Below are 22,097 nucleotides of genomic sequence, written 5' to 3'. Positions count from 1 at the left end.
TTTAACTAAAAGAAAGAAATAAAGAAAAAAGAAGAAAAAAATGCAGCATTAGAGGAAATATTTTTCTGTATTTGCTATAAATTTGAGTGTAACATGAAGATATTCGAGTGCAACACGAAGATATTTGGGTGTATTTTTATTCTGATAAGTTCTGCATAATTCAAAACTTTTTCTCTTTCTCATCTTCTGCTGATTCTTCTTTTTCATCTTCTTATTTCATATTCTCATACTTCTTCTTGGGAGAAAAAAATCAAACAAAAAAAATACATAATATTGCAAAATCAATGGAAAGAGAAAGAGGAAAAAAATGCAGCAACAACAACAACAGTAATAAAAAACGACGATAAATATGAAACATGTGAAGAAAAATGAGGAAAAACGCAAAGAAGAAAGAGAAGAAGAAGAAGGAAGAGGAGAAGGAGGAGTAACGCAAAGCGCACTATGGAAACCATTGAGTAGAGTGCGTGTTGACACGCTCGTTTATCTACTTGTCATTCTAGAAGTGTTCTATGATGAATAAAAATATTGAATTTGTAATGCAATTTATTCCGTTAAAATTTATTTTTATTTTGCTTGATTTGGTAATTTTTCTAAGAGTAATGCATCGCTTTTGTATCTAATGCTTTCGTTTTATTTCAGTCCTTAATGTTTTAAAATTGTTTCAATTTTGTCCAGTCGTCAATTTTATTAATAAATCACTAACAGTAGGACAACATTAAAATGATTTTGAAATGTTAGGGATTTAAATAGAATGATTTAAATATTAGGAACAACTTTAAAACTTACCCAAAACATTGAAGAGAAAATAATACTTTACTCTATTCTTATTAACGTGTTTTTAACAATCCAATCCAAATATTTTGAGTTCTAATAAAAATATCTCAAATTCCAACCTACTTGTTAAAAGGCAAAAAATTTCACTAAAAGTTGATATTTTAGTCCAAAACATGATTTTTCAATAAAAAATTAATTTAGAAAAAAAATAAAAAACTAAACACGTTGGCTAGTTTTGTTGGTTGGCTTTTTCTTAAATGTCCCAAGCTCCGATGCTGGGGCGCATATATATTTGATACATAATTGTGCTGGAAGTGAAGGAAGTTATAACAAAATTCCAAAACTAACTCTGCACACACACTAACAAACTATATCTTTCAAAATTAAGCTATAACAGACTAGTTATAATAGGCTTTCAAAATTAAGCTAGGACTCAGACTTCTCCTCAATTTTAGCTCTATTATCAATATCCATCCTTAAACTGAGATTTGGTTTGTGAACAACTCTCAGTTTGCACCTCAACCTTTCGAAAGCCACAGCTGACAATGGCTTAGTCAAAACATTAGCAATTTACTCATTCTCAGAGATATGCACCACTTGAAGTGCTTGCTACCTGACTTTGTCCCTGATTAATTGAATATAAATTTGACAATGCTTGGTTTTAGCATGCAAGACTGGATTTGCTATCAGTAGAACGGTTCTAAGATTGTCACAAAATATTGTAGGAGAAGTTGCCAAAGCCACTTTCAATAATTCTGCCAGCATGTTGTTAAACCAAACAATTTCACTTTCACAATCTGCTAAGCTCATGAATTCAGCTTCCGTTGAGGATCTGCTAATGGTGGTTTGCTTCCTACAAGACCAAGAAAGAATATTTGTTCCAAGAAAAATGCAAAACCAAGACACAGACCTTCGATCCTCAAGATCCGAAGCCTAGTCTGAGTCTGAGAATCTGTATACCCGAAATTCTTGACACTTGTGAAAGACTAATCCATATTCTTTTGTCCCTTGAAGATATCTCAAAAATGCGTTTCACTGTCTTCTAATGAGACAGCCTGGGATCATGCATATATTGGCTCACTTGACACACTGCAAAAGCTCAATCAAGGCGAGTTATTGTTGCACAATGAAGAGAGCGGACAAAAGATGTATATAACTTGGAATCTTCAAAAGATTCTGAGCCACTATTAGTTAGTTAAAGTGATAAGAGCATAGGAGTTGGCATTGGTGCAGCATCATGCATGCCTATTTCTGAGAGAAGATCATTAATGTATTTAGTTTGTGTTAAATATAGCTTACCACTACTTGTTCTCAACACTTCAATAGCAAGAAAATATCTCAATTCACCTAAGTCTTTTAATGAAATTTTTTTATCAAGATTCTTTATCATCGTATCAATCTCAATTGAATTATTTCCTATAATTATTATGTCATCAACATAGCATAAGATAAAAATAACAGAATTAACACCACACTTAATAAAGAGAGACATGTCATATTTGGAACTTTGAAATCTAAAAGATTGAAGAGTGATGCTCAGTTTGAGAAACTACTCTCTTAGTGCTTGTTTGAGTCCATAAAGAGACTTGTTCAACCTACAAACTTGAGTATCTGAGTTAGTTTCAAATCCAATAGGCTGTATCATAAAGATAGTCTTATGCAAGTCTCCATTAAGAAAAGCATTGTTAAAGTCGAATTGTCTTACCACCCAATCTCTAGAAAGAGAAATGCTAAGTATTAATCTCAGAGTAGCTGGGCTAATCACAGGACTAAATACCTGATCAAAATCAGAACCTGCACTTTGATAAAAGCCTTGTACCACCAATCTTGCTTTGAATTTCTGAATCTCACCATTTGGCAATTTCTTGACATCAAACACCCACTTGCAACTTATGATTTTAAAATTTTTTGGTGGTTGCACCAATGTCCAAGTCTGATTCTTCATCAAAGCCCTATTTCCGATTAGGGATAGTGAGAGCTATAACTGTTGTTTTAGGCAATTTTGGCTCAATTTTGTTGTCCGGCTTAATTGTAACTAGAGCTTTTGGCTTAATTATGCCATCCTTTGCTCTACTAACCATAGGATGCTGATTTCTTGGTAAAGGATTAGTAAAAGTAGGAGGAGGGGGAGTTGTGTTTCAGTTCCAGAAATTGGATAAGATTTGGAGAGACTGAGTTGGATATGACCTCAGAAGATATGTTATTATTGTTAGTATTGGAATGAAGGTCTGATGCGTGTGTGAGGCTTTGTTAGAATTAATGGTAGGGTGAGGGCCATTTGAAACTGAATCTCTATTAACAGAAGACATAGAGTTAGTAAAAGAGGGGTAAGTGACATATTCATGAACATTTTGTTAAGATATTTGAGAGTTAGCAATAGTGCAAAGTTTAGGAACGTAACAGCCTAGTTTTCGGTTAAATAAATTTTTTTAGAGATCTTGCAAAGTGGGAACCTCTACGGAATAGGTATTTTGCCATCAAGCACCTTGCTAAGTTACTATCAGTTATTAAACTAGTGGAAAACTGCATTTTCGAGTCATTACGGCTAAAAATTTTAAAAATTCAAGTGACACGGTTAGATTTCGTTTAATGAACTAATTTTAAATAGGTTTAATTATTGTATTGGTCTTTATAGTTTTGCAAAATTTTTAATTAGGTCCTTATACTTTTTTTTCTTTTAATTAATCCCTATACTTTTATTTTTTTTAATTTAGTCCTTATTGTCATAAAACCGTTTGAAATAACAGCATATTCCGTTAAACAAACGAATATTCTCATAATTTATTCAAAAAATTTAATTAAAAACACCTCTATTTTTATAAAATACCAAAAATACTCTTTATATTTTTGTCTCCCAAAATCAGATAACTCTAACTATCCTTAGGTTATTCTCCTAAGTTTCCAATTGGATTTCTCCTCCGTTGCACTCTGCTACCGTCTTTCATGACGTCGTTGTCGTCCGTCGCTGGGTGGTCATTGTCCCTCTGCGTCGCCCACATGTGCTCTATTCTGCTCCACTCGTCCGCCTTGCCTATTGCATCCCCTCGTCCCGCCTTGCCTCAGCGCGCCTCGCGGTGCCTTGCCTCAAATCGCCGCTCCTCGACTCCGCATTTTGCTGTCTGGACTGGTTCTGCAACAACAGGTGATGATTGAATTTTGTTTTAGTTTTGGATAATAATTCTTCTCAATAATGTCTTCCTCTCACTACACTAAGAACGGGAGAAATGCTATGCTTAAAATAACTAGTAGTCAAATGGCATCCTCTTCCAATTCTAAATGACAAAGAGAACCAATTGATCTAATTATGAAGCTTAGTTTGCTAAAATTAGTTTTGATTGTGCTAAAAAATTTTGATTATGAGTTCTGATTATGTATTTTATCTGTAATCTATTGATTATGTTAGAAATAAGGAAAGAGGTGAGATTGGAGATAAGGTGTTTGATTAAATGCCTTTGAGAGAGTTGAATTGATTATGAGTTTTGATTATGTATGTTATCTATAATTAATTGATTATGAGTTCAATTGATCATTGTCATAAAAGCATACAGGTTCTACTTGTAAAAGTTTGGGCTGCAATCCTCAAAGCATTGCTGCTGATAGGCTTCGATGCTTGGTTCCGGAATACCGAAGATCGGTGGTAAAAGCAAAGGCCTCAAATACAACTGAATGTGCTGCTATGGTTAATACCAATTCTCGCAGAGACTCTCTTGGATTGGCTTTGGGAATCTCAAGCCTCTTTGTTGGTTCATTGGAAGCCAAAGGAGCTGGTTTGTTGTAAATTGCTAATAATGGTTGTTGTAAATTGTTAATAATGTTTTGATATTTGATGTAATTGCATTGCATCTCCTGTTTCTACTAATGTTAGTCAGCATCTTTTTCAAATGTCAGTTATTTTTTAAGAGAAATTCTTCAAATAAATCTTGGGAATTCAAAGCATTATTAGTATCTAAGCTATTCTTTGCTGATAATAGAATCTATCATTCTTAAAGGAATAGCAGACATTCTTATATTTTCAAAGAATTTGTGCACCATACAAAGAATTTATTAATAACCAATCTATGTGATTGCACTTAAGTTTTAATATTCACATTTTTAAGACCCTTGATCAATGACCACCATGGTAACAATGGATTTTACTTGGAATACCCATAGCTAAATGACTAATGTTGACTTTGAACATTTTATGCAATGAAGGTGCCTAAGGTAACTACTGAATCAGGTTTGCAATACAAGGATATTAAAGTTGGACAAGGTCCTAGTCCCCCAGTTGGATTTCAGGTGTAAAATTTCTTTTAATTTGTTCAGTTCTTTTTTATATGCAATACAAGATAGATAATATCTATTCTGCTCGAAGTTAATTATTGAAAAAGAAAATATAGAACTAGAACACTTTCGCATTTTAAGCAACATGTAAGACACGGGAACAATGATTTTGTTATGCTATGTCTCTCTGTATCTCTGTTTCAGTGTAATCAAACATATTTGTATCTAACCAAATGCAACTTCATTTCTATACGCACTCCTTTGGTAATATACCTTATGTAATGTAACTGAGGTAGCAGCTAATTATGTAGTAATGGTTCCTTCCGGACAAGTATTTGATAGGTGGTCCAAAAGCAACATGTGCTGGTTGTGCTGGCTTTGCGGCATTCTCAGTCGTTATAGTGAAGTTCTTAGACAGGCATGAGTAGTTACCTATTGAATTGAAGTCACCCAATTTTGCATTCATTAGGCATAGCATGGATTTTCATAGTGATAATCTTTTGCCCATTTGCTAAAGGGCGCATATAAAATTGTAGTATTTTATTTTACATCGATTATTGTTTATTTGTATACAATATCAATTAGTGGATGCATTCTTTCAATTCCAAACTAGATGTAAGTATGTTTTTAAGTATTAATGTAAAGTTTATTATGTAAACTGGATGCATTACCATAATCGATACTTGAAGGATGAAAACTGAATTTTATATATGTTTATTACTATTATTTCTATTTCATTTTATCCTTTCTTTTTTTTTTAGGTTCTTGAGATAAGGTATTTTGAAAGTCGGAAAAAAAAAAGAAAAAGTATTTTTGGTACAATTTGTATATACATAAGCAAAAGAATGATAGTGACAAAATAAAAGGGATTATAGAAATATTTTTCATGTCTTAGAATCATTGAATAGGGATTATAGGAATATCTTTCATTGAATATTTATAGTTTCACCGAATTTTCAATTAAATCCTTATATTTTTTTTCTTTTTAATTAGGTCCCTAAGGGTATAAAAATAATTTCACAATTCACTAATATTTTTTTGACGTTTAACGTTAATAGGGAATAAATTGAAAAAAAATTTAACGTATAGAAACCCAATTAAAAGGAAAAAAAGTATAAGGATCTAATTGAAAATTTTGCAAAACTATAAGAACCAACAAAATAATTAAACCTTTTAAATATACAAAAAAATAAATAATAATATTTTAATTATAATAATATTTCTAAATAATATTTTATTATATTAATATTATATTATATTGATATTTTATTAATTAATTTTGATTAATCACACCTTATAACTTTCACGATCTTTTCTTGAAAGCTACCTTCTACTTGCTTTCTTTTCTTCGTACGAGATCTTAAAGCCACCTCCTACTTCCTTTTTTCTCTTCATATGTGACTTCGAGAGAGGAGAATAAGAGAGAAAAAGTTGAAAACGCCATAACCTTTAAGTTTTAAAAGTTCGGTCTCTTAATTCTAAAATTCCAATGAAAATTCTAAACCAATTAAATTGTTCATCTATTCTTTCTTTTCATAACCGTATTAAATTTGTCAAGGTGAGAAATTCCTTCCTGAATTTGCGATGAGAATTTGGTTATCATGTATATCATAGTTCATAAGTTGGTTTTAATTGGAAATTAGGAAAGAAGATAGTCAAACATCACCGAAAGAAAAAACCGGTTTTTGTAAGCAAAAACAAAGAGCTAAGATTCAGTAAATTAATTATGAATTAATTGTATTTTTATGCTTGGTGGATTGTTGATTATTGAACGCTTGAAACTAGGTGTTTATGTGATGTTTTGATGGATACTGGATGGTTAAAACCTTTGGGTGCTGGGCACCCTTACCCTGAGATATCATGGGAGCTGGGCACCTAATTATGTGAATACGTGGGTGATGGATGCCTTCTTCTAGGACATTATGGGTGTTGGGTGCCCAACTATATAAACTCCTAGGGTGCTGGGTGCCCAACCATGCAAATTTCATGGGCGCTAGGCGCCCTGTTATTTAAAACTCTGGGCGATGGGTGCTCAGTGTTGGGCACTAGGCGCCTATGTTTTACAACAATTTTCACGCTTCAAAGGTGCTAAGCGCTGGTTTGAGTACTAGGCGCCAAGGTACAATACAACGAGGTTTCGTAAATAATTAAAGAAAAATGTAACTTGGTGAAATTCAATGTTGAAAGTGTAATTAGCATGCTTTTGAAAATCGGACCGGATCAGTCGGTTCAATCGGAAAAATCGGGAACCGGTTACCTAACCGGTCCGGATAACGTGAAAAACCGCCTGGCAAAAAACTGGTCGAACCAGCGATTTACCGGCGAATCAGAAGAACCGTTCGGTTTTTTGACAGTTTAGTGGTTTGCAACTTCACTAGCCAAACGACGTCGTTTTGGCTTTTTTTTTTAAAAAAAGAAAGGCATACGCGAAAGTCCCAAAGCACTAACCCTAATCTGAGTAACCCCCCATTCTCCCCTTTCTTCCCCTCCCCAAGTGCATTCGGCGCCAGCCTCCATTCACCCACAAAGGCCACGAGTGCCACCCACAGCCACTCACAGTAGCCGCGACCACCACCGGCCGAGCCCGCCTCCTCGTCGCCGAACGTCACCTAGCCCGCCTCCTCATTTGCCACCCACAACCATCCACAACAGCCGCGACCACCACCGGCCGAGCCCGCCTCCTCATCGCCGAACGTCACCTAGCCCGCCTCCTCATTCGCCACCCACAACCATCCATAGCAGCCGCGAGCACCACCGGCCGAGCCCGCCTCCTCATTCGCCGGTAAGACTCTGTTCCTGTCTCCTCTATGCTGCCTTCTTGATTTTGGATTTTGATTTTTTGAAGTTCTATGAACTCGCCTGTTCTATGTTGCCTTCTTGATTTTGGATTCTGATTTTCTGATGTTTTTTATTTTGAGTATGTTTTGCTGCTTCTGTTTTGCTGCTTCTATTAGCTGTTTGCTGCTTCTAAATATGTTCTGATCTTGATTTATGAGCCTCAACCCTTTTAGGACTTGAATGAGTTCACTGAAAAGTTCTGGTCTATCATCACAGCAAACTGAAATTACAATGTTGTGCTTTAGTATCTTCACTTTAGCATAGCTTTCATCTTGATCAGGGTCACACTCTATTATTGTTACTTCATCAGTTTCACTTGGAACTGTGATGCTTTTGCTCACATCCATCGCTTTTCGCTTTAGATCCTTCACATGATCTACTACACTCCCTAGTAATGCAGCCTTGTCCATCTGCATCCGCAACAAAACTTAATTAATTTGATTCTGCTTTTGTAGTATTCATTCCGGCATAATTCAAAGTTGAACTTATATTACTCTTACACTTCTAGTTGAATTGATTTTGAAAGCATAATCAATTATGGAATTTATGCAGTCTAGAAAACAAAAACATGTATAGCTTCTCTAGTTCTCTATCTATCAAAGTTGATGAAGTAGAATTCAAATGCTTTAAGTTCTATCATGGAACCTATTAAAGCTATTAATAGCATAAACTAATGATACCTTGCATATCATGTCATTTTCCTAAGGTAGGTAATTTCTATTTTCTTGCTAGAATTCAAGGGATGAAAAAGAAAATCTAAACTCTGAATAGCATAACTGATAGAAGTAAAAGTAAACAATATGCTTTGCTAAAAAGGAGAGAAGTAACTAACTATGACAATATTGGAATATGAATTTTGAAAAACAATATTATCTTATCAGACTTAGGAATCAGTTTTCTAAGAGTTGCAAGCTGTGCATTGATCCTGTCCCTTCTTCTTTTCTCTGCTTGGCTATGGCTCTTAGAAGCACTTGCAGCTCTATCTTCTGGAAACCCTTCAAAGGCTAAAGGCCATGGATATTGGAATTGAAAAGAGGCAAAAGCTGAGTCATAGGCATGAGACACTATCTGTGTTGGTACTGAAAAGGAAGAATTATTGTTACTGTTTGGTGCAGAGTAATGGATAATTTATTATGTGAAATATTAAATTTTATTAAGTTAGAAATTATTGAATTTATATACTTAAGATTATTTTAAGTTTTTTAATAATTTTATTTAATATTTAATTAAACCGGTTGAACTCTGGTTGAACTCCGGTCGAACTAGTGAACCATTGAACCAGTGACCTCACCGGTTTATTGACCGGTCCGGTTCTCGCAACCTTGGTAATTAGTTCAATAGCTGAAAAGTTAAAATATAATTAACTAAACCTTAGGGACTAGCATATAAATAACTAAAGTATTATGATCAAAGATTAATATTCAAAAGTTAAAGGAGGTAACAAAATTAAAATAAGAGATGAAAACATGAAAGGTAAGTAATGTAAAAGTTAAGAAATATAACAGTAATTGTAGTAAAAGATGTAAAAAACAATTTTAAAGCCAAAGACTTAGAGGTTCTCTTCATAAAAGATCTAGGGCATTGTAAGAGAAAATGACAAAGATTAATTAAGATATAAAGAGTAAGCAGAGAAAGAGTAAAGGCATATGAAAAGCAGAGAATAGAAAATGAATACAGAAGGAATTGTTTTAGAAAAAGGGACAAGAAAGTGAATTAAGAGAAGTTACAGAGAAAAGACATAAGGTTTAAGGACTGAAGTATCAAAATAAAAGAGATGAATGAAGGACTGAAGTATCAAAATAAAAGAGATGAATGAAAGACTGAATAATGAAAAGAATGACTGAGAATGTTAGACGAGTTACAGATTGCCTGGCAAGGTCGAGAGGCTTTCGTCCCGCTTGCTCAGTGCTTGAATGTATTGATACCATCTTGCAAGGCTTGCGGGTCCCATGAGGGCTGGCAAGGATCTGCCTTTATAGCCTTGCTTTTGGGTACCATCTTTGCGAGAGTGGTGTTTAAAGATTGGAAATGCACATGAACAAAAAAACAAAGCAGTGCAACATGAGGTTTTCCTAAAAGGTCACCCATCCAAGTACTATGTCTCCTAAGTACGCTTAACTGTGGTGTCTAATGGAATTCGGTGCATTACGGTTGGCATTATCGAACCTGCCAATCTATGTGCACACAACTGTCATAAGCATGTTGTCCGACATTGAGTAATTTGGCGAAGATTTGACCACATAGCCCCGCTTTTTGGTATCCTTTTCTGCAGGAGGTGTTTAAAGATTAAGAGTGTACATGACCAAAAAAAGGAAAAAGAAGTGCAACACAAGGAATTCGCAGGAGGTCACTCATCCTATTACTACTCTCGCCCAAGCATGCTTAACGATTGAGTTCTTATGGGATATGATGCGTTAGTACAAGTATGGTCGCACCTGCCATTGAACATACACACAATTGTCATAAGAATGTGGTCCGGCATCAAAATATTCAATTTGTGAGGACTTGCAAGCCCACGAAGACATCATAAGAGGTCACTCATCCTTAGTACTACTCTTTTTCAAGTAAGCATAACTAAAGAGTTCTAATGGTATCCAGTCATTACTGCCAATATTATCGTACCTATCAATGTACGCGCATATGATTGTCATAAGGATGAGGCCCAACATCTGAGTAATTCAATTTGTGAGGCCTTGCGAGGCATATGGAGGCCTGTGGATGATTTGGCTATGGAACACCGCTTTGGGGTATCCTCCTTGCATAGAATGGTATTTAAAGACCAAGAGTGCACATGACAAAACAAAAAAAAAGTGGTACAACAAAATTTCATAAGAGGTCATCCATCCTAGTATTACACTCACCCAAGCACGCTTAATTATAGAGTTCCAATGGGATCTGGAATATTACTGCTGGAATTATCACACCTGCCAATGTACGCATACAAAATTGCCATAAGCATGTGGCCCGTCATCGAATAATTCAATCTTCGAGGTCTTGCGAGGCCCATGGAAGCTTGGCAAGGATCTGGCTATGAAGTTATGCTTTTGGGAATCCTCCTCACGAGAGTGGTGTCTAAAGATTGAGAGTATGCATCACCAAAAAAATGGTGCAACATGAGGACTTCCAAAAAGATCACCCATCCAACTAATACTCTAGACCAAGCCTGCTTAACTGCGGAGTTCTGATATGATCTGATCCATTACCCATTACTGCTAGTATTATCAAACTTTCCAATCCATGTGGACACAATTGTTATAAGCATTGCGATCTGACATCGAGTAATTCAATCAGCAAGGCATTGCGGCCCCCCAGAGCCTGGCGAGGATCTGGCCATGGAACCCCGATTTTCGATATCCTCCTCTTCATATGGGTGTTTAAAGACTAAGAATGTTCATGACCAAAAAGAAAAAAAAAGAAAAACAGATGCAACACAAGGATTTCATATGAGGTCACCCATCAAGTACTACTCTCACCCAAACACGCTTAATATGGAGTTTTTTTTAACAAACAAGCTCAACACAATAAATTGATTTAATTGCGGAGTTTTGATGACATCTAATGCATTAGTATTGGTAAGATCACGCATGCCAATTTACATGCACACAATTGTCATATGCATGCGGCTTGGCATCGAGTGATTCGTTCTGCGAGGCCTTGCGGGGTTCATGGGAACCTGATGAGGATCTGGCCTGAAGTTCTGTTTTTAGGTATCCTTCTCACAGGAGTGGTGTTTGAAAACCAAGAGTGCACATGACCAAAAAGAATATGCGTGCTATAAATTAATAACTATTTGAAGGAACAAATTTTAGCACTACCTGAAGAATTATTATCAAGGAATACATGGACACCAAGAAAAAAAAAACAAAGAATATAGAAGCATAAATGGTACCACGAAGAGCAGGGATTGGTGAAGAGGACGACAACACCACATAACTCGAAGAAGAAGACGGTGTGTCAGTCACAAACAGATGAAGGCGACGATGCTGGTGGAGAAGGAAGATCGAAGACATGAGACTTGATGATTGTAAAACTCACGAGACGAGACGACAATAGAGCTTAAGGCACAGTAAATCACAAACGGCAGAGTTTGAGGTGCAGTGAAATGCGGACAACAGAACTTCAAGCACAGAAAATTACAGACAGTAGAGTAAGAGCTTGAGGCATAGTGAATGATGGACATTGTGTTAGCCTTGAGTGTGTGAGAGAAGAGAACAGTAATGAGTGATGGGTGATGTATATAGAGAACGGAGGCACTATAAATAGTGAATGGTGAATGAGAAAGTGATTTAGGATTTGTGGGGTGTGACTGCTGTAATGATGTGTATAGTGACAGGGACTAGGGATAGAAGTAGTAAGTTAAGTGGAGATTGGGGTTGTGGTGTTGGTCGTGGAAGTGGAGATAGGGGGTGACAAAGGAGGTGGACTGAGATATGGGTATAGTGGTGAAGGAGTGGGAAAAATGATGATAGATAATAGCAATAAGAGAAAGAGGGGATAAATAAGTAATTTTACAAGAGAAGGTAAGAATAAATTAACTGACAAGATAAATTAACCATTAACTACATTTTTAGATCATTTTATTAAACGAAATATATTTTTTAAGAGTTATTTTGTTATTATCATGTTTTGAGTATCGTTTTGTCAAAATCAAAATTTTTGGAGTGCCACAATAACTATTTACTTAGAAATTATTATTTTCGGGATGCGAGAATAATCGAAGCAAAGGAGAAAGTGAACGGTGAGAAAATTATTTTGGATTAAAGGTGAGAAAATAAATTTATATAGTTATAGAAACTAAATATTCATAATTGACAATTGGCTAATTAATAACCTTTTCGTTGACATAATGGCTCAACTCATATATTTTTACAGAGTGATACTATACATTTAATTTTTTTGACAACCAAGTCCAATCAAATTAGTTTAAACCCAACAAAAATGAGTTTTAACGCATATGAACATGCTATCTTTTCATATCTCGCACTTCTTTTTATTCTTTTTTGCTCTCTTCTTGTTCTTTGCATTCTTTTTTTTCTTTTTCTTCTTCTTCTTCACATATTTGCTTGTCATCATGGTTCTTTTACTATTTATTGTGTTGTAAAATAAATAAAAAATATATTAAATATAAAATAAAGATGTATAAATAGAAGACTCTATTATTAATATAATTAGCTCAATAATATTTATATATATATATATATATATATTAATATTATATGTTGTATTGTGTATATATATACAAAAATAGAAAGAAGTATTAAAAATAAAGAGAGAGAGAATTGCATTTATTTATTGTTATTATCTCAATATAATAAAGATGATTAATATGGCTATTAATATTATATGTAAAGAGTAATAGAAAATAGAATTTAAAATACTTATAAAATAAAAGAAGAGAAAGAATTGTAGTAAAAATATAAGGAGAAGAGTATTTGATTGCAACATAAAGAGGGAATAGATTTCTTATTACTTGCTTACTTTTCTCGGAGGCAAAGGCCTCTATTTATACATGTATGAGGAGGATCAATTTCAACATTCATTAATTATTATTCATTCTTTGAGAATGTGAGTTCTGTATGGGAATGGGCATCCACGTCCCATTCTTATCACAATACTCCCCCTTGGATGCCCATTTAGGATTATTGCCTCATTAAAACTTTACTAAAGGAAAACTTTGTGGGAAAAACCTTAGTGAAGGAAAAAGAGTATAATATCCTTTGTGATGAGGACTGCCTCATTAAAAACCTTGTCAAGAAAAACCCAATGGGAAAAAAACTTGACCAAGAAAAAAAGAGTACAGTCTCCCCCTCTTGTCGACATCATTTAATATCTCGAAATCGACGCATCCCAATCTCATGTACCAATCTTTCAAAGGAGGATCTTGGGAGTGACTTTGTGAATAAATCTGCCAGATTGTCACTTGAACGGATCTGTTGGACATCAATCGTCCCTTGATTTTGAAGATCATGGGTGAAGAAGAATTTGGGAGAAATATGCTTAGTTTTATCACCTTTGATGTATCCGCCTTTAGGTTGAGCAATGCACGATGTATTATCTTCAAACAAGACAGTTGGAGCTATCTTATGATTAATCAGTCCACATGATGACAGAATATATTGAATCAGACTCCTCAGCCAAAAGCACTCGCGACTAGCTTCATGAATCGCCAGTATTTCGGCATGATTAGAGGATGTTGCAGCAATCGTCTGTTTCGTGGATCTCCATGATATAGTTGTTCCACCATATGTAAACAGGTATCCTGTCTGAGACCTCCCTTTATGTGGATCAGACAAGTATCCAGCATCTGCATAGCCAACTAATTGTGACTTGGATCCATAGGGATAAAACAATCCCATATCAACTGTCCCATGAAGATATCGAAAGATTTGTTTGATTCCACTCCAATGTCTTTTGGTTGGAGAGGAACTATATCTTGCTAGTAAATTCACAGCAAATGATATATCGGGTCGCGTATTATTAGCAAGATACATTAGCACTCTAATGGCACTAAGATATGGTACTTCAGGACCAAGGATATCTTCATTTTCTTCTTTAGGACGGAATTGATCCTTTTTCACATCCAAAGATCTTACTATCATTAGGGTACTTAATGGATGTGACTTATCCATATAAAACCTTTTCAAGATCTTTTCTGTGTATGTTGTTTGATGAATAAAGATCCCACCTTTTATATGCTCGATCTGCAGGTCGAGACAAAACTTAATCTTTCCAAGATCTTTCATCTCAAACTCTTCTTTTAGAGTTTTTATAATTGTTGGAATCTCTTCAGGAATCCCAATTATATTTAAATCATCAACGTACACAGCAATTATAATGAATCCAGATGTAGTTTTTTTTATGAAAACACATGGGCATATATCATCATTCTTGAATCCGTTTTTGGCCAGATACTCAGTAAGACGATTATATCACATTCGTCTAGATTGTTTCAGACCATATAAAGATCTTTGCAATTTGACTGAGTATAACCCTTGCGAATATTCACTAGATGGTTTGGATATCTTTAGTCCTTCAGGGACTTTCATATATATCTCCCGATCTAATGAGCCGTATAAATATGCTGTTACCACATCCATTAAATGCATATGTAGTTTATGATATATAGCTAAACTGACCAAATAACGCAATGTTATCGCATCCATTACAGGGGAATACGTTTCTTTATAATCTATACCGGGCCTTTGTGAAAAACCTTGTGCCACAAGTCGGGCTTTATAGCGCATAACTTCATTTTTCTCATTTCGTTTTCTCACAAATACCCACTTATATCCAACAGGTTTTACATCTTCAGGTGTACGGACTACAGGTCCAAAGACTTCACGTTTTGCAAGTGAGTCTAATTCAGCCTTCATGGCTGCTTCCCATTTTGGCCAATCATTTCTTTGTCGACATTCTTCAACTGATCTTGGATCAATATCCTTACTTTCATGCATGATATTTGATGCCACATTATATGCAAATATTTCATTGACAATTGTCTTATTTCGGTCCCATTTTTCTCCTGTAAAGACATAATTTATCGAGATCTCATCATTTTCACTATTTTCAGGTACCTGAACGTCTTCTGGCGTTATATCAGAATTTTGGATAACTGCAGGTGTTTTTACTATGTCTTTTTCAACAGGAATATTATTTACCTCTTTTCTCTTTCGAGGATTTTTGTCTTTGGAACCGACAGGCCTGTCACATTTCTGGCGTGAATTTGCTTCAGTGGCTACTTGTCCTACTGGGACATCAATTCGAATTGGGGCATTTTTCGCTGGTATATAAGATTTAGTTATCCTCTTTGTATCGGAAAATGCATCAGACAAATCGTTTGCTATTCTTTGCAAATGTATAATCTTTTGAACTTCTAGTTCACATTGCTCTGATCGAGGATCTAAATGCATCAAGGATGATGCATCCCAATTAAGCTCGTTTTCAGGAAGCTTCTTCTCTCCCCCTAATGTTGGAAATTTTGATTCATCAAAATGATAATTCGCAAACCGGGCTTTAAATACATCTCCAGTTTGTATCTCAAGATACCTCACTATAGAGGGAGAATCATATCTAACATATATCCCCAATTTTCTTTGGGGTCCCATTTTGGTGCAAGAAAGTGGTGCAATGGGAACATATATCGCACACCCAAATATTCTTAAATGGGAAACATTTGGCTGCTGGCCAAAAGCTAATTGCATAGGAGAGAACTGATGATAACTCGTTGGCCTCAAACGAATAAGTGCTGCGGCATGTAAAACAGCATGCCCCCAAACCGAGGTTGGGAGATTTGTTCTCATAAGTAAGGGTCTAGCAATAAGCACACATGTGACCATCTCGAAGATGCGTCTATTAGGACCATAAAATATCTAAAAGATCCACATGGTGGATGAATAGGTCCACATATATCACCTTGAATCCTTTCTAGGAATTCAGGGGACTCAAATCCAACTTTTACTGGTGATGGCTTTAAAATTAACTTTTCTTGAGAACATGCAACACAACAAAATTCACTAGTTTTAAGAATCTTCTAGTTCTTTAGTGAATGTCCATGAGAGTTTTCAATAATTCTCCTCATCATGGTTGTTCCCGGATGACCCAATCGGTCGTGCCAAGTTATGAACTCATTTGAGCTAGTAAACTTCTGGTTTTCAGTGGCATGTGATTCAATTGCACTAATTTTGGTATAATATAATCCAGATGAAAGTGAGGGTAACTTTTCTAATATAACCTTCTTATTTGAATAATGAGTTGTGATCAATAAGTACTCATGATTTCTCTCATTCATAGTTTCAATATGATATCTATTTCAGTGAACATCTTTGAAACTCAAGAAGTTCCTTAGAGACTTAGTAGACAATAGTGCATTATTTATTATAAATTTTGTTCCTCCAAGAAACAAAATTATAGCTCTTCCGGAGCCTTCTATCACATTGCCTGAGCCAATAATAGTATTAACATATTCCTCTTTTGACACAAGATGGGTAAAATATATATCACTTTTGATAATAGTGTGCGAACTTGCACTATCCGCAAGGCATACATCTTCATTACATATCCTTGCCATTTTCTTCAAAAACAAATAATAATAAAATGAGTAGTATGCACAGCTAAATTGAATACTTGATCAGAATTATTTTTCTAAGAAACACTGTATATAAAATAATGTTGATTGGAATTATTTTCCTAAGAAACACTGTACACAACAATAATATCATATACTAAAATTTTATTTTAAAACATAAGACATTTAATGATTTCAAAATTTATAAACATTAATATTTCATTATTTATGTACATCACATTTGAAACTTAAATACATAGAAAATAAAACTTAACAATAAGTTCTTTACATTATTTATTTACATGGATACCTAACAATCCCACATATTAAACTATTCCATCATTGATCAAATGACCAATATTTCCTTCAGGATCCTTAAAGAAATCAGATACATCATAATGAGTGGTGGAGTTCTCAGCCTCATTTGAAACAAAATTTGTTTCCTTTCCTTTGTCATCCTTTTTCAGGGATGCTTGATAAAGATCAACTAGGTGCCTTGGGGTACGACAGGTATGTGACCAATGGCCCTTTCCACCACAACAGAAGCATTTATCCTCAATTGATTTATTTTGCCCATTATTTCTTTCTTTATCCCACTTTTGGTGAGATCCTTTCTTGTGAACATAATTCCTTTTCCTTCTATAATTTTTCTTGTTACCAAAAATAATTCTTTTTCCTTCCATAATTTTTCTTGTTATTAAAAGCTTGCCATTTACCTCTTCTGGGGTAATGATTTGCCGCATTTACTTGAGGAAATAGGGCGGCGCCAGCTGGGCGCGCTTCATGATTTTTCAATAACAACTCATTGTTGCGTTCAGCAACAAGAAGGCAAGAAATTAACTCAGAATATTTTTTAAACCCTTTTTCTCGATACTGCTCCTGTAGGAGCACATTCAAGGCATGGAAGGTTGAGAAAGTTTTCTCCAACATATCATGGTCAGTTATCTTTTTCCTACATAATTTCATTCGTGAGGTGATTCGAAACATTGCAGAATTATATTCATTTATAGATTTAAAATCTTGTAGACGCAAGTGCGTCCATTCATATCGGGCCTGAGGAAGTATCACCGTTTTCTGATGATTATACCTTTCTTCGAGGTCTTTCCAAAGATCTGCAGGATCTTTTAATGTGAGATATTCATTTTTCAATCCCTCGTCAAGATGACGACGAAGAAAAATCATGGCTTTGGCTTTATCCTTCTGGGATGCATTATTTTCAGCCTTAATGGTATCTCCAAGATCCATTGAATCAAGATGGATTTCAGCGTCTAATATCCATGATAAATAATTGTTTCCAGATATATCAAGAGCATTGAATTCAAGATGAGAGAGCTTTGACATAATGAAAAATTGTTACCTGAATCTTCCTAAAAATTTGATCAGAGTAAAAGAGTAATAGAAAATAGAATTTAAAATACTTATAAAATAAAAGAAGAGAAAGAATTGTAGTAGAAATATAAGGAGAAGAGTATTTGATTGCAACATAAAGAGGGAATAGATTTCTTATTACTTGCTTACTTTTCTCGGAGGCAAAGGCCTCTATTTATACATGTACGAGGAGGATCAATTTCAACATTCATTAATTATTATTCCTTCTTTGAGAATGTGAGTTCTGTATGGGAATGGGCATCCACGTCCCATTCTTATCATAATATATTGCTGCATTTTTCTTTTTTTTCCCTCTTCTTAGTGATGTTTGCAACATTATGTATGTCTTCTTATTTTTTGTTTGATTTTTTCTTCTCTTTTTCTTGTTTTTATTCTTGTTACGAGGGAAAAACAAAAAAAATATGAAAAATTGAAATTAAAAAAAATATGATAATAACGAAGAAAAAGAAAGGGAAGATGAGTTTTGAGTTATGCAAAATTTTTATAACGTGATATAAAAATTTTTTGAGTTACACTTATTCGATTAAATTCTTACCATAAACAAAAATAACACCGAAATTTTATAATTTAACATCGAAATTTTGTTACAAAACACATAAATCTCTTTGTTACTAGTGTATTTTTTTTTGCTTCTTATTCTTCTTTTTTTCTTTTTTTTTGTTTTGCTCTTATATCTTCTTTTAGGATAATTACTTCTCATATTAGATTTGAATAAACATGTATTGTAATTTTATTTAGTTGAATGGATTCACTCTTATTGGATTAAACTTTTATTGGAAACGAAAATAATACTGAAATTTATTTAAAGTTTCAATATCAAAACTAAAATATCTTGATGTTATTATTAAAAAATTTTAGTGTTATTTTTCTAATAAATTCTACATAATTTAAAGTTCTTTCTCTTTATCCTCTTCATCTTTTCTTCTTTTTCATCTTTTTTTTTATTTTTTTTAATTTTAATTTTTCATAATTATCTTTTGGTTTCACTTTCTAACGATAACGAAAAGGAAGAAGAAAAAGAAATTTAAATGAAAAGAGAAGAGAAGAAAGAGGAAGCGGTGACGGCGACGGCGACAGCGACAGCGACAGCGATAACAACGACGATAACGAAAAAAACGACAAGAAAAATTACTTGATTAGACTTGGATAAATCACTTGGTTGTGGATCATTTTTCATTATTATAAGCTTTTACATTTATTTTTCTAAAGGTAAGTGAAACACAATACTATATATTATCGCATTTATTTGTATACAGAGACATACACACACTATTATCCTGAGCTTACTCTGGATTCGAACCTTTGTGCAACTCTTTGAGGCAGTTGATAATGCCACTGGACCCAAGCCTCGGCTGCCTGTATTGTTTTGTCACTAACCTCCTTTGTGTGTTTTGTATGGATCACCAACAACCTTTTGAATCCCCTACTCTCCATTATTCTGCAGGTTTGGGACTTCAGATTTCTGATTAAAGTGAGATCTGAGGCCAATCCAGCACTGGTAATAATCATGATCCAAGAATGGTGATTGTAGAGCCCATGGAGTGATGCGGGGTATCAAACACGATTCAAACATAAAAGCCATTGTTTCTGTGATCTTTGAAGGTCCTACATCATTCCCACGTGCAATCGTAGCCTGTAAGTGCACCAATACATGTTATTATTATTCATTTCTCTTTTGGTTGTTATCATAGGTATCAAAGGTCATTGACCTAGACGTGATACTGGTTCATGATAATAATTAATAAATATATGAAAATATAAAATATTAAAATGTAAATAATATCATTAGATGCCAAAAATAATTAGCAATTAACACATTATGATGTTCAAAACCGAATGATAATGTCAACGAGGTGAGATAAAAGCAAAAACAGATACGAAGTTCTTCTTTCTAAGAAGAAAGAAAAAATTAACATGGCCCGGAAGAGTCACACCAGATTGGGCGACTTGAGTTTTGCACTACAACGGGATGGGTTGAGCTGGGTTTCATAACAACTAGATTTACACTGATAATAATATAATAAAAACTAATTCGATCAATCAATACTTTATATATATATATATATATTGAAGTATTTTTTTTCTATTTGGTTTTGATAAATCTAAGTATTTTTGCAACAATTCCTCTTAACATCATTGAATACCAATTAACTTCACAATTTATGATTTTATCTTTAAAATTAAAAAATTTATATGAAAATATAATATATAGATTATTTTATCTATAATGCAAAATATATAAGAATAGAGTAATATTTTAATAAATAGAATTAATTAATGACAAATAAATAATATGAAAATTTTTTTTTTAGAAAATAATCTAATAATAGCATTAAATTCATTATTAATTAGGAGATAATGCTAGTAAATGTCATTAGATGAGAAAGGATAATAATAAAAATAAATTTAAAATTCTGTAAAAATTACAACCTGGCAAAAGAGTTTATGTGGCAATAATAGAATAAGTAAAAGAGATATCATTCTGTAATTGCAAGAAAATATAGGTATGAACTTTTATGTAGATAAGATAGATAGATAAGATAGATAGAAGGATAGATGGTTGGCATACTTATGCTACTCGATCTTATACCTTGTTAAAAGATTCAATACTCAAAATAAATCAATAAATAAATAAATATCAGGAGTCAGGACAATGTATAATAAGTACATCTAGTATCTTGGTACAAGAAAACGACATATATATACCTCATACGACTTCGTATCAGGACCATGCGGAGTCATGCAATTATGAAGACTTGCACCGCCTGGAAGAAATCCATCGACCTTAGCCTTAAAAAACAAATTCGTATAATGTATTAGTCACAGACAGAGACAAAATTTTGCCTCACGATCACCAGATGTAAAGCACAGTGATTCAGAATGCTGGGGAAAAAAAATACAGAAATGTATGAAAATAGATTATTTTAGACTAAACACTTGACTCTTGTCTTTTTTTAGGGAAAATTCAATCCCTAACCAAAATAAATTAACGTGCAGTTCTAAATACTAAAATGGATGAAACATATTAGTCCTTTTGGTATCCCAGCCTATGGAGTATCGATTAATGCTTCTCCCATTTTCCGTGGCTGGGGACTGACCATTTACTCTTCTTTTAGATCTAAGTTACCTCATAGCCACCATAAACGAGGCCCATAAATTCACTCATGCAATTGCGATGATAGTATGGAGGACGGAAGGTGTGCTCAGCAACTAGCCATCTTGGTGGGAAAATTACAAAATCAAGCAATGCCACCCCAGGTTTATCCGTTGGTGCAGTCAGTACTGCATATACAAAACAATTGTCAGAACACAGAAAAAGGAACGAAAAAGAGACAAGTGGTTTAAGGGAAAGTCTAAAACTTGGAAAAAAAAAATAATGGTAAAGAGATTGTACCAGTGTTTATTGAGGGATCACTATGATCGAACAGAACAGTATTGTAAGGGCAGAATTTGTTTAGATCATACTACAAAGCAAAAACAAGATTTGCCAAATTATTATTACCCCTAAAAAATTGGAAATAACATGTTGAAGATTGAAATGATAACATTCTCTTGAAACAATGTTGCTACAAGAGCAACCCACCTTATATGGAACATAATTACCATGCCAAGCAACAACATTGAAGGGAGAGAAATCCTGGACTGCAACAAATAGTTCACCACCAAACTTTTGCACTATAGTGTACCCAGGATTGAATTTATCTTCATACCATGCTGTAGGAACAAGGAAATCCCTTGAAGATGCAAGACCATTAGCACCTGAAAAGAA

At 34.2% G+C, this 22,097-nt stretch overlaps 3 protein-coding genes and 1 pseudogene across 6 annotated transcripts in view; 1 reads left to right on the top strand and 3 right to left on the bottom strand.

The window, feature by feature from the left end:
* The first annotated feature begins 3,625 nt into the window (after nt 1-3,625).
* Nucleotides 3,626-5,289, top strand: LOC127745692 (uncharacterized). Of its 4 annotated transcripts, none has more exons than XM_052259000.1 (3): nt 3,626-3,916; nt 4,323-4,541; nt 4,969-5,289. In XM_052259000.1, the coding sequence occupies exons 1-3, from the start codon at nt 3,718-3,720 to the stop codon at nt 4,974-4,976; spliced, it is 426 nt and encodes a 141-aa protein (XP_052114960.1). In that variant the 5' UTR covers nt 3,626-3,717; the 3' UTR covers nt 4,977-5,289. The 4 variants fall into 4 exon arrangements, 3 of the variants coding, with proteins under 3 accessions (XP_052114960.1, XP_052114959.1, XP_052114958.1); XM_052258999.1 differs by having other exon boundaries at nt 4,323-4,565; XR_008007056.1 differs by having other exon boundaries at nt 4,316-5,289.
* A 2,612-nt stretch (nt 5,290-7,901) lies between these two features.
* Nucleotides 7,902-9,873, bottom strand: LOC107478510 (transcription factor bHLH51-like). The gene is made up of 3 exons (XM_052258229.1): nt 9,801-9,873; nt 8,751-8,996; nt 7,902-8,287 (listed from the first exon to the last, which is right to left on the bottom strand). The coding sequence occupies exons 1-3, from the start codon at nt 9,871-9,873 to the stop codon at nt 7,902-7,904; spliced, it is 705 nt and encodes a 234-aa protein (XP_052114189.1).
* A 320-nt stretch (nt 9,874-10,193) lies between these two features.
* Nucleotides 10,194-10,312, bottom strand: LOC127745888 (uncharacterized; annotated as a pseudogene).
* Nucleotides 10,313-19,449: 9,137 nt separating this feature from the next.
* The window catches only part of LOC107478439 (homogentisate 1,2-dioxygenase), a 6,101-nt gene continuing 3,453 nt past the window's right edge, over nt 19,450-22,097 (bottom strand). The window contains exons 5-9 of the mRNA XM_016098584.3: nt 21,912-22,087; nt 21,723-21,792; nt 21,456-21,610; nt 21,035-21,118; nt 19,450-19,961 (exon numbers count right to left, since the gene is read on the bottom strand). Coding sequence (XP_015954070.1) covers nt 19,752-19,961; nt 21,035-21,118; nt 21,456-21,610; nt 21,723-21,792; nt 21,912-22,087 — 695 coding nt within the window. The 3' untranslated portion in view covers nt 19,450-19,751. The remainder of the gene's footprint in view (nt 19,962-21,034; nt 21,119-21,455; nt 21,611-21,722; nt 21,793-21,911; nt 22,088-22,097) is intronic.

The sequence above is a fragment of the Arachis duranensis genome, chromosome 3 (assembly GCF_000817695.3).
Source record: "Arachis duranensis cultivar V14167 chromosome 3, aradu.V14167.gnm2.J7QH, whole genome shotgun sequence".
Taxonomy (NCBI): Eukaryota; Viridiplantae; Streptophyta; class Magnoliopsida; order Fabales; family Fabaceae; genus Arachis; species Arachis duranensis.
Note: the sequence above shows the minus strand (reverse complement) of the source record. Positions and strands in the feature narration are given on the sequence as shown.

Coding starts and splice junctions, on each gene's coding strand:
- LOC127745692 (XM_052258999.1), top strand. CDS start 3,718: ATGACGTCGTTGTCGTCCGTCGCTGGGTGGTCATTGTCCCTCTGCGTC. Junction 3,917..4,322: donor GACTGGTTCTGCAACAACAG/GTGATGATTGAA, acceptor AAAAGCATACAG/GTTCTACTTGTAAAAGTTTG.
- LOC107478510 (XM_052258229.1), bottom strand. CDS start 9,873: ATGGTACCCAAAAGCAAGGCTATAAAGGCAGATCCTTGCCAGCCCTCA. Junction 8,997..9,800: donor CCCGCAAGCCTTGCAAGATG/GTATCAATACAT, acceptor AATAAATTATCC/ATTACTCTGCACCAAACAGT. Junction 8,288..8,750: donor ACTGATTCCTAAGTCTGATA/AGATAATATTGT, acceptor TGTTGCGGATGC/AGATGGACAAGGCTGCATTA.